Below are 13,216 nucleotides of genomic sequence, written 5' to 3' on the forward strand. Positions count from 1 at the left end.
GCTCTCTAATGCCTCTTCTTATGAGGACACTAATCCAGTCTAACTGGGGCTCCACCCTTATGACTTATGACAAGATGGACTTTATAACATATATAATATATAGTATCCAAAAGGAACAAAATACATTTTCGCGCACACATTCTTCTCAAGCACACGTGTAAAACTCTCCAGGATAGATCGTATATTAGGCCACAAAACAAGTCTTAATAAATTTAAGAGGAGATTAAAATCAATCATCAAGCATCTTCCCTGACCACAGTGGAATGAAACTGAGAATCAGTTGCAAGAAGAAAACTAGAAAATTCACAAATATGTGGAGTTAAATCACATGCTGCTAAACAACCCACGGGTTAAAGAAGAAATCAAAAGATAAATTTAAAAATATCTTGAGACAACTGAAAATGGAAACACAGCATACCAAAATTTATAGGATGCAGCAAATCAGTCCTGAGAGGGAAGATAATTGCAATAAATGCCTACATCAAGAAACAAGCCAAAGACAAAGAAAATTTTTAAAACAGTAACAGAAAAGCAATGTGTCACATACAAGGGAACCCCCATTAGAGGATATGTAGATTTCTCAGTGGAGAGTTTGCAGGTGAGGAGACAATGGATTGATACATTCAAAATACTGAAAGAAAAGACTGTCAATCAAGAATACTACAGCTGGCAAAGCTCTCCTTCAGAAACAAATTAAAAATCGTCAGGGAGTTCATCACCACTAGACCTGCCTTACAAGACTCCTAAAGGGAATTCATCAAATGGAAATAAAAAGATGCTAATTAACATCATAAAAATATATGAATGTAGTTGAAAAACTCACTGGTAATGCTAAGTATATAGTCAAAGTCAGATTCTGTAATATTGTAATGGTGGTGAATAACTCTCTTACAATTCTAGTATAAAAGTTGAAAAAGCAAATGTATTAAAAATAACCATAACTACAGTAGTTATTGCACACAGTATTAAAATATGTAAATTGTAACATCAATAATCTAAAATTGAGGTGGGAAGCAGTAAAAGTGTCAAGTTTAGTATGCTATTGAAGTTTTTATCAACTTAAAATAGGATGTTATAAATATATCACATTTTATGTAGGCCTCACATTAACCACAAAGGAAAAAATCCTGTAATAGTTATCCAAAAGATTATGCTAAAGGAGTCAAAGCATACCACAACAAATCATTAATTCACAATAGTAGACTGGAAATGTAAGAAGCAAGGATCTACAAGACAGAAAACAACAAAATAACAATAGTAAATTCTTATCAATAATTCTCTTTAATTTAAATGGATTAAATTTTTCATTCAAAACAGTAGAATTGCTGAATGGATGAACAACAAGATCCAAACAGTATGCTACCTACAAGAGACACACTTTAGCTTTAAAAACACATGTAGACTGAGAATGAAGAGATGGAAAAAGATATTTCAAGCAAATGGTAACCAAAAGAAAGCAGGAGTAGCTGTAGCTATATCAGATAAAATAGAGTTTAAGCTAAAAATCACCAAAAGAGACAGTGAAGGTAATTATGTAATGATAGAGGGCTCAATCCATCAGTACGATATAACATGTAAATATTTATGCATCCTACATCAGAGCACCTAAATATATAAAACAAACACTAACAGAACTAAAAGTAGAAACAAACAGCAATACAGTAATAGTTGGGGACTTTAATATTCCACTCTCAACAATGGATATTTCATCCAGAAAATCAATAAGGAAACAGCAGGGTTTGAGTGATACTATAGAAAAAATAGATCTAACAGATACATACAATACCTCCCCCCGCCAACAACAGCAGAATATACATTCTTATCAAGCACACAAGGAACACTTTCTAGGATAGATCACATGTTAGGCCACAAACCAATTATTGGTAAACTTAAGACTGAAATCATAGCAAGTATCTTTTCTGACCTAAATGATGTGAAACTAAATATCAACAGGAGGAAAACTGGAAATGTGACATATACATAGAAACTAAACAGCACACTCCTAAATAAACAATGGACCAGAGAAGAAATTGAAAGAAAAAAAAAGTATCTTGAGATAAATGAAACGTGAAACACAACATACCAGAACTAATGCAGTGCAGCAAAAGCATTTCTGAGAGGGAAGGTTATAGAAATAAATGCATGTTTCAAGAAAAAAGGTATCAAATTTTAAAACCTAGCTTTATACCTCAAGGGACTAGAAAAAGAACAAACTAAGCCCGAAGTTAAAAGAAGGAAAGAAGTAAAGATTAGAGCAGAAATAAAGAATAGAAAAGATTAACAGAACAAAGAGTTGGTTGTATTAAAAGATAAACAAAATTGACAAACCTTTACCTAGACTGAGGAAAGAAAAAGGGAGAGAACTCAAAATTATAAATGAAAGAGGGGACATTACAAATAACACCACAGACCTTTACCTAGACTGAGGAAAGAAAAAGGGAGAGAACTCAAAATTATAAATGAAAGAGGGGACATTACAAATAATACCACAGAAGTGCAACAGATCATAGGAGACTACTATAAAAATTAAATGCCGGGCTTCCCTGGTGGTGCAGTGGTTGAGAGTCTGCCTGCCGATGCAGGGGACACGGGTCCGTGCCCTGTTCTGGGAAGATCCCACATGCTGTGGAGTGGCTGGGCCCGTGAGCCATGGCCGCTGAGCCTGCGCGTCCGGAGCCTGTGCTCCGCAACGGGAGAGGCCAGAACAGTGAGAGGCCCGCGTACCGCAAAAAAAAAAAAAAAAAAATGCCCACAAACTGAACAACTTAGAGGAAATTGATAAATTGCTAGAAACGTACGATCTATTAAGACTGAATTATTAAGAAATAGAAAATCCTGAAAAGAGCATGCTAGTAAGGAGATGGTATCAGTAATCAAAAGTCTCCCAACAAAGAAAATTCCAGGAACAGATGGCTTCACAGGTAAATTCTATCAAATTTTTAAAGAATTAATGTCAGTCCTCAAACTTCAAAAAGTAGAAGAGGAAGGAATACTCTCAAACTTATTTTACAGACCAGCATTACCCTGATAACAAAGCCAGATAAGGACACTACAAGAAAATAAAACAATAGACCACTTTCCCTGATGAATATAGATGCAACAATTCTCAAAAACAAACAAAAAAATAGAGACCCGCAAGCAGGCAGCAAGCACTGCCCCCTGTCCTGGGAGTGCACGGGCTGCAGCCACCCCTAGGGGACCCCTGAGCAGGCACCAAGGGCTGCCCCCACTGTCCCAGAAGCACGCAAGGGGCCGTGCATGCGCACCCCACATCAAGGGGATAGTGGCCAGCATGCACTGAGGAAAGAGGCAGCAAGCGTCCAAACTAAAGACAGCCCCTCAATTCTGGACAAGGTGGCAGAGTAGAAGGACTTGAGCTCACTTCCTCTCACGAAAACACCAAAATCATAACTAACTGCTGAACAACCATCAACAAAAAAGACTGGAACTTATCATAAAGATGTTTTTACATTCAAAGACAAAGAAGAAGCCACAATGAGACAGGAGGAGGGGCACTTTCATGACATAATAAAATCCCATACATACCAAGTGGATAACCCACAAACTGGAAGATAATTATTATCACAGAGGTTCTCCCACAGGAGTGAGAGTTCTGAGCCCCACGTCAGTCTCCCAAGCCTGAGGGTCTGGCATCGGGAGGAGGAACCCCCAGAGCATTTGGCTTTGAAGGCCAGTGGGACGTGACTGCGGGAGCTCCACAGGACTGGGGGAAACAGACTCCACTCTTGGAGGGTGCACACAAGTTTTCCCAGCACAAAGCAGTAACTCCATAGAATCCTGGGCTAGACCTACCTGTGGGTCTTGTAGAGTCTCCTGGGGAGGCGGGGGTTGGCTGTGGCTCACTGGGGGGCAAGGACACTGGTGGCAGAGGCCCCAGGAACACTGATCAGCATGAGCTATCCCAGGGGCTGCCATTTTGGCACCAATTCCTGGCCCTAGCCAACACGCCACAGCCTGCAGGCTCCAGTGCTGAAATACCTCAGGGCAAAAAAAAACAGCAGATAGGACCTTAGCCCCACCCATCAGCAGACAGGCTGCCTAAAGCCATACTGAGCTCACAGCCACCTCTAAACGAACAACTTGACGTGGCCCTGCCCACCAGAGGGACAAGATTGAGCTCCACCCACAAGTAGGCAGTCACCAGTCCCTCCCACCAGGAAGCCTGCACAAGCCCCTGGACCAGCCTCACCCACCAGGGGCAGACACCCAAAGCAAGAGGAACTACGATCCTGCAACCTGCAGGAAGGAGACCATAAACACAGAAAGTTACGCAAAATGAGATGACAGAGAAGTATGTTCCAGACAAAGGAACAAGATAAATCACAAGAACAACTAAGTGAAGTGGAGATAGGCAATCTACCTGAAAAAGAATTCAGAGTAATGATAGTAAACGTCATCCAAGATCTCAGAAAAAGAATGGTGGCACAGACCGAGAAGATACAAGAAATGTTTAACAAAGAGCTAGAAGATTTAAAGAACAGACAGAGATGAACAGTACAATAAGTGAAATGAAAAAATACACTAGTAGGAATCAATAGCAGAATAAATGAGGGAGAAGAACAAATAAGTGAGCTGGAAGACAGGATGGTGGAAATCACTGCTGTGGAACAGAATAAAGAAAGAAGAATGAAAAGAAATGAGGACAGTGTCAGAGACCTCTGGCACAACATTAAACACACCAACATTTGCATTATAGGGGTCTCAGAAGGAGGAGAGAGAGAAGGGGCCTGAGAAAATATTCAAAGAGATTATAGCCAAAAACTTCCCTAACATGAGAAAGGAAACACTCAAGTCCAGGAAGTACAGTAGAGTCCCATGCAGGATAAGCCCAAGGAGGGACACACCAAGATACATATTAATCAAACTGACAAAAATTAAAGACAATGAAAAATTATTAAAAGCAACAAGGGAAAAGCAACAAATAACATACAAGGGAACTCCCATAAGGTTATCAGCTGATTTTTCAGCAGAAACTCTGCAGGCCACAAGGGAGTGGCACCATATATATATATATTTTTTTTTTTTTTTTTTTTTTTTTTGCGGTACGCTGGCCTCCCACTGCTGTGGCTTCTCCTGCTGCGGAGTACAGGCTCCGGACGCACAGGCCCAGCAGCCATGGCTCACGGGCCCAGCCGCTCCGCGGCACGTGGGATCCTCCCGGACCAGGGCACGAACCCATGTCCCCTGCATCGGCAGGCAGACTCCCAACCACTGCGCCACCAGGGAAGCCCGGGAGTGGCACTATATATTTAAAGTGATGAAAGGGAGAAACCTACAACCAAGAATACTCTACCCAGCAGGGCTCTCATTTAGAGTCAACGGAGAAATCAAAAGTTTTACAGACAAGCAAAAGCTAAGAATTCAGCACCACCAAACCAGCTTTACAACAAATACAAAAGGAACTTATCTAGGCAGAAAAGAAAAGGCCCCAACTAGAGACAAGAAAATTACGAATGGGAAAGCTCACCAGTAAAGGCAAATATAAGTAAAGGTAGGAAATCATCCACACACAAATATGATATCAGAACCAGCAGTTGTTGAGAAGAGGAGAGTACAAATTCAGGATATTAGAAATGTATTTGCAATTAAGAGACCAGCAACTTAAAACAATCTTGTATATATATAGACTGCGATATCAAAACCTCATAGTAACTGCAAACCAAAAGTCTACAAAAGAAATTGAAGATGACTAAACCTGTTGGAAAGATATACCATGTTCTTGGATTGGAAGAATCAATACTGTCAAAACAACTATACTACCCAAGGTAATCTACAGATTCATTGCAATCCTTGTCAAATAAATGCATTATCAAAATGCGTTTTTCACAGAACTAGAACGAAAACTTTTAAAATTTGTATGGAAACACAGAAGACCTCAAATAGCCAAAACAATCTTGAGAAAGAAGAACAGAGCTAGCAGAATCATGCTCCCTGACTTCAGACTATACAACAAAGCCACAGTCATCAAAACAAGGTGGTACTGGTACATAGGTCAATGGAACAGGATGGAGAGCCCAGAAATAAGCCCACACACATGTGGTCAATTAATCTATGACAACGGAGGCAAGAATATACAATGGAGAAAAGAAAGTCTCTTCAATAAGTGGTGCTGGGAAAACCGGACAGCTACATGTAAAAGAATGAAATTAGACCATTCTCTAACATCATATACAAAAATAAACTCAAAATGAATTAAAGACCAGATACTATAAACCTCTTAGAGGAATACATAGGCAGAACACTCTTTGACATGAATTGCAGCAATGCCTTTTTGAATCTGTTTCCTAGAATAATGGAAATAAAAACAAATGTAAACAAATAGGACCTAATTAAACTTAAAAGCTTTTGCACAGCCAAGGAAACCATAAACTAAACAAAAAGACAACCCACAGAATGGGAGAAAATATTTGCAAACGAAGTGACTGGCAAGGGATTAATCTCCAAAATATACAAACAGGTTATGCAGGTCTATATCAAAAAAACCCAACAACCCAATAAAAAAAAATGGACAGAAGATCTAAATAGACAAAGAAGACATACAGATGGCCAAAAAGCACATGAAAATATGCTCAACATGAGAAATGCCAATCAAAACCACAATAAGGTATCACCTCACACCAGTCAGAAAGGCCATCATCAAAAAGTCTATGAACAATAAATGCTGGGGAGGGTGTGGAGAAAAGGGGACAGGACCCTCCTACACTGTCGGTGGGAATGTAAATTGGTACAACCACTCTGGAGAACAGTATGGAGGTTCCTTAAAAAACTAAAAATAGAGTTATCATAATGACCCAGCAATCCCACTGCTGGGCATATATCCAGAGGAAACTAATTTGAAAAGATACATGCAGCCCAGTGTTCATAGCAGCATTATTTACAATAGTCAAGACATGGAAGCAACCTTAATCTCCACTGACAGCGGAATGGATAAAGAAGTCGTGGCGCATATATATATATATATATATATATATATATATATATATATATATATATATATGGTGGAATATTACTTAGCCATAAAAAAGAACAAAATAATACCATTTGTAGCAACATGGATGGACCTAGAGATTATCAGACTAAGTGAAATGAGTCCAAGACAAATATCATATATCACTCATGTGGAATCTAATTTTTTTTTTTTTTTTTTTTTTTTTTGCGGTACGCGGGCCTCTCACTGTTGTGGCCTCCCCCATTGCGGAGCACAGGCTCCGGACGCACAGGCTCAGCGGCCATGGCTCACGAGCCCAGCCGCTCCGCGGCATGGGGGATCTTCCCGGAACGGGGCACGAACCCGTGTCCCCTGCATCGGCAGGCGGACTCTCAACCACTGCGCCACCAGGGAAGCCCTGGAATCTAATTTTTTTTAAAAAATGATACAAATGAACTTACTTACAAAACAGAAACAGACTCACAGATTTCAAAAAACAAACTTATGGTTACCAAAGGGGAAATGTGTTGGGGAGGGATAAATTAGGAGTTTGGGATTAACATATATACACTACTATATATAAAATAGATAACAACAAGGACCTACTGTATAGCACAGGGAACGCTACTCAATATTCTGTAATAACCTATATGGGAAAAGAATCTGAAAAAAAAGAATATATGTATAAATATATAAATGAATCACTTTGCTGTACACCTGAAACTAACACAACATTGTAAATCAACTATACTCCAATAAAGTTAAAAAAATAAAAAAGGAACAGTGAAGTCAAAAGGCTGCTCTAGCAGCACATATAGTGAAACCTTTGCATCTTCTGGAGAGACTTATTTCCTAGATTAACAGTACAGATGCTTGTAAGAAGCTACAGGGTAATGTTTTTTGGTTTTGTGGGTTTTTTTCAGAATTGAAATTACAGAACAAATTTAATGCTTATAGCACTTGTGAAAGGGACCTTTTAAACCTGTGTTTTTCCTTTCTATTTGGAAGCTGCTCTCAGCTCTGAGTTCTATTATAGTGACTATGAGGGGAAGCCTTCATGACCCACCTGCACCAAGGCATACTTATACTACCAGTATTACCACTGTCAGTGTATAGAAAATGACTAGAAGATGACCGTATCAGGATATAATTATTTCCAAAAAGGCATATATTCCTTGTTTAAAAAAAAATTAGCAAACCAAATTCAACAGCACATTAAAAGGATCATACACCATGTTCAAGTGAGATTCATTCCTGGGATGCTTTAGCATATGCAGATCAATAAATGTGATACACCACATTAACTGAAAGATAAAAATCATATGATCATCTCAATCAGTGTAGAAAGAACATTTGACAATATTAAACACTCATTCATGGTAAAAAAAAAAAAAGTCTTAACAGATTAGGTATAAAATGAATGTACCTCAACATAATAAAGTCCATAGATAACAAGACCACAGCTAACATCATACTCAGTGGTGAGAGACTGGAAGCTTTTCTGCTAAGATCAGGAACAAGAAAAAAATGCTCACTCTCACCACTTTTATTCAGCATAGTACTAGAAGCCTTAGCCAGAGCAATCAGTCAAGAAAAATAAAGGCATTAGAATTGGAAAGGGTGAAATAAAATTGTCTCTGTGAATGACATTATTTTATATATAGAAAATCCTAAAGACTCCACCTAAAAACCGCTGGTCAACAAATACTGTAAAGTTGCAGGATACCAAAATCAGTATACAAAAATCAGTAATGTTTCTATATACTAGCAACAAATTATCTGAAAAATAAAACAATTCTATTTACAATAATATCAAAAACAATAAAATACTTGGAAATAAATTTATCTAAGGAGATAAAAGATCTGTACAGTGATAACTATAAGACAGTGATAAAAGAAATTGAAGAAGACACAAATAGAAAGGTATTCAATGTTCATGGATTAGAAGAATTGATATTGTTAAAATGTCCAAAGCCATCTATAGATTCACTACAATCCCTGTCAAGATTCCAATGGCATTTTTTACAGTAATAGAAAAAACAATCTGAAATTTGTATGGAACCACAAAAGACCACAAATAGCCAAAGTAATCCTAAGAAAGAAGAACAAAGCTGGAAGCATCTCGTTTCCTAATTTCAAACTATATTATACAAATATATAACTGTAGTAATCAAAACAGTATGGTCCTGGCATTAAAAATAGACACATAGACCAATGGAATCACATCAAGAACCCAGAAATAAATCCATGCATACATATTTGATAAGGGAGCCAAGAATACTCTTTGGACAAAAGACAGTTTCTTCTATAAATGGTTGTGGGAAAATTTGATATTCACATGCAAAAGACTGAAACTAGACCGTTACCTTACACCACACACAAATATTAATCCTAAATGGATTAGAGAAGTAAGACCAGAAACCATAAAATTCCTAGAATAAAATATAGGGGGAACATTCCCTGACATGTCTTGGCATACATCCTTTGTGGATATGACACCTGAAACACAAGCAGTGAAATAAACAAATGGGACTACATCTAACTAAAAAAGCCTGCACAACCAAAGAAATAATCAACGTGATGAAAAGGCAACCTATGAAGTGGGAGAAAATATTTGTAAACCACACATCTGATAAGGAGCGAATATCCAAAATATTCAAGGGACTCGCACAACTCAAGAGCAAAAAAAAAAAAAAAATTAAAAATGGGCAAAGGACCTGAATATACGTTATTACAAAGAAGATATTTAAATGGCCAACAGCTACATCAAAAGGTGTTCAGCATCACTAATCATTAGGGAAATGCAAGTCAAACCCACAGTGAGCTATATCAGAAAGAAGGGCTATTATCAAAAACACAGAAGTAACAAGTATTGATGAGGATGTGGAGAAAAAGGAACCCATGTGCACTGTTGGTGGGACTGTAAATTGGTGCAGCCAGTGCTCATTGAAGCATTATTTACATCAGCCAAGACACGGAAATAATGTTAAGTGTCCATCAGTGGGTGAATGGGTAAAGAAAATGTGATATATTATATATACATACAATGGAATGGTATTCAGCCATTAAAAAAAAAAAAAGGAAACCCTGCCACTCGCAACAACATGGATGGACCTTGAGGGCTTTATGTTAAGACAGAGAAATACAGATTCTATGTAATCTTACATGTGTACTCTAAACAACCCCAAACACGCTGCAACAAAGATCAGATTGGCAGTTGCCAGAGGCAGGGTGCGGGGGAAATGGGGGAAGGTGGTCAGAAGGTTAAAACTTCCAGTACAAGATTTTGAAACTTACGTGAGGTGACAGATGTTAACTAAACTTACTGTGGTAGTCATTTCACAGCCTTTACATATGTCATGTCACTACACTGTATACCTTAAACTTATACAGTGTTATGTTAGTTCTGGTTAAATGCTGAATTTCAATATATAATAGACATCCAAAATTTTCAAAGTTTAAAACTTAGAATTGAAAATTCATACAGCATTTTGTATTCCGCTTAACTCAAGCACGTGTTTATACAGTACTTCTGAAATTCTTTCATTTTAGAATTATGAAGTTACTCTGTAGCCAGGCAGAATTATAAACGAAAATTTTATTGGGATTCCCTGATGGCACAGTGGTTAAGAATCCGCCTGCCAATGCAGGGGACATGGGTTCGAGCCCCGGTCTGGGAAGATCCCACATGCTGTGGAGCAACTAAGCCTGTGCGCCACAACTACTGAGCCCACGTGCCACAACTAGAAGCCACCGCAGTGAGAAGCCCGCACACTGCGCAGCAACGAAGACCCAATGCAACCAAAAATAAATAAATTAAAAAAAAATTTTATTGCAGAGGTCCAGCGGGTGTAATGTTTGGCAACATTATTGGCTTTGTTGCCCTAACTGTTTTTGTATGTCTATAGCTTTCTTTGGTTTGAAGTGCCTGTGACTAACGATTCCCTTATGATGATGTATTTTGAAATTATAAGAACAGTATTGTAAGCTACTGGACAAGGTACACTCATTTCACAGTTGAAAAAAATTGACCCACATAAGCAAGGCAGTCTAGTGTGGTAGTTAAGAGCAGGGACTCTGGGGCCACCCTGCCTGGGTGTGAATCGTGACTGCCTGCAATGGGTTCTGTGTGAATCTAGGGCAGATCAATTTTTTGTTCATTCGTGCGTCTCTTTCCCTACCTGTTAAATGGGGATGAATATGTAGAATATCTCCTAGTGTGTTGGCAAGACGAAATGTTAACATATGTAAAATGCTTAAAGCCAAGCCTGGCACGTGATAGATATATGTGCTTTTAGCCTATATAATTCCTGCTGCTACAATGTATGGTTCATTAATGACATGTGTTGCATTGAAACTGTCTTGATTGCATCCCAAGTACTGTTCTTAAGAACAGCATTTTAGGGACTTAGCTGGTGGCGCAGTGGTTAAGAATCCACCTGCCAATTCAGGGGACACGGGTTCGAGCCCTGGTCCGGGAAGATCCCACATGCCGCGGAGCAACTAAGCCCATGCGCCACAACTACTGAGCCTGCGCTCTAAAGCCTGCAAGCCACAACTACCTAGCCCACATGCCGCAACTAGAGAAAGCCTGCGCACAGCAACGAAGACCCAATGCAGCCAAAAATTAAATTAAATTAAAAAAAAAAATTCTTAAAAAAAACCAAAAACAGCATTTGGGGGATGTTTGGATTCATTCCAAGGTATTGGATGCTTTAAATGGTACCCTTCCCCCCTCCCCCCACCATGGCTTAACAGAAAAAGACTAAACTCCATAACTCCCTATCAGAATTAGATACTAAAATTCCCACTTACTCTTTACTTACAAGCCTGTTTATTGACCCAGAGGGGCCCATTAGGTAATGCTCCCCTCCCTCTGCCTTCCTCCCCTCTGATATATAGGTCACAGGTTTACTGTCATCAGCATCGTCCCACTTGAGCTCTTTGAGGCTATTAGAGGTTCTTCACCCACACTATGAACTCTAAAAGTAATTCGGCATTTTTTAATTTGCAGATAATACAGCAGACACACCAAGTAGTAGAAACCGAGCAAAACAAAGAAATTGAGAAATGGAAAAGACTTGCACAGTTGAAGAATCGTGAGCTGGACAAGTTCCGCACGGAGTTAGACTCGATTTTGGATGTTCTCCGAGAGCTGCACCGGCAGGGGTTGGTCATGCCAGTTGCTTTGGCAGAAGAAGTGAAGGCACCAGAGTATTACTAGAAACTCTCATTTCATGTGACCTCACAGAAAGGCCTGAAGATGGACAGTGGATGGGGTCTCTGTCAGAAGGATGCTTTTGAAAAAAGTGTTAACAGTATGTTGCCAGAACACGAAAGCAACATTTCAAAATAAATTACCCTTTACCGATTAGGAGGGGAAAAAAAGAGCAGCATTAATGGTGTATTTTACTGAAAATCATTAACCAGTCACATTTTAAATAATTTATGGACAAGTCCCTTTTTGTCAGGTGACTAGAACTATTGAGATTTATTGCAAAAGTTCTCACTTTCGCACTAGATATGCAAAGAAAACAAAGTTGCAAATACTTTGCCGTCATTGACTAAGTGTGTATCCTTAATTCCTGGCCAGAAGGACAGCTCCTCTTTCCCACAGAGACACAGAGGAATGTGAGCACAGAGGCTCGGACAGGCACTAGAGTAGTGGCGCTTCCGTGATCATTCTGATGAGAGTTGTAACTTCTGTACAAGTAGATGGGGAGTGAACTCTCGTGTTCTCCCAGATTTCCACTCCTACCTCTAGGTGCCTCATTTTGCACCTGATGTAAAAGTGAAAAATATATTTCACAAGTAGTAGGGGAATTTGATTTATTCACTGTTTTAATCTTTCATGCTACATGTCTTAAATGTCAGTCCCTTTTTTGTAACTTTAAGGTTATAAACAGAATATAACATTTTTACTTCATTTAAAAAGTAAATATATGTTCACTAGAAAAAATTAAAAGCATGCATAAAAGTAGCCAGATTATTCTTTTGTTTTACAATTTCATTTCCAAAAGCAGATAGTGGGCATACAAGATAACTGGTAAGTTAAAGCTGCAGCGACTTTGTTTTCAAATGTTCTGGCCCAGTGCTGTCCAGTAGAAGGATCGTGCGAGCCACATGTGATTTTAAATTTTCTAGTAGCCACATTTAAAAAGATAAAAAGAAACAAATGAAGTTAATTTTGGTAACTTACGTAATATATCTAAAATAACAATATAAAAATTGGGTTCTTACATTCTTTTTTTCATACTAAGTCCCCCA

At 38.7% G+C, this 13,216-nt stretch overlaps 1 protein-coding gene across 1 annotated transcript in view; it reads left to right on the forward strand.

The window, feature by feature from the left end:
- The window catches only part of CEP162 (centrosomal protein 162), a 90,473-nt gene extending 78,130 nt beyond the window's left edge, over window positions 1–12,343 (forward strand). The window contains exon 27 of the mRNA XM_060168150.1: window positions 11,964–12,343. Coding sequence (XP_060024133.1) covers window positions 11,964–12,173 — 210 coding nt within the window. The 3' untranslated portion in view covers window positions 12,174–12,343. The remainder of the gene's footprint in view (window positions 1–11,963) is intronic.
- Window positions 12,344–13,216: the final 873 nt, after the last annotated feature.

The sequence above is a fragment of the Lagenorhynchus albirostris genome, chromosome 12, assembly GCF_949774975.1.
Source record: "Lagenorhynchus albirostris chromosome 12, mLagAlb1.1, whole genome shotgun sequence".
Taxonomy (NCBI): domain Eukaryota; kingdom Metazoa; phylum Chordata; class Mammalia; order Artiodactyla; family Delphinidae; genus Lagenorhynchus; species Lagenorhynchus albirostris.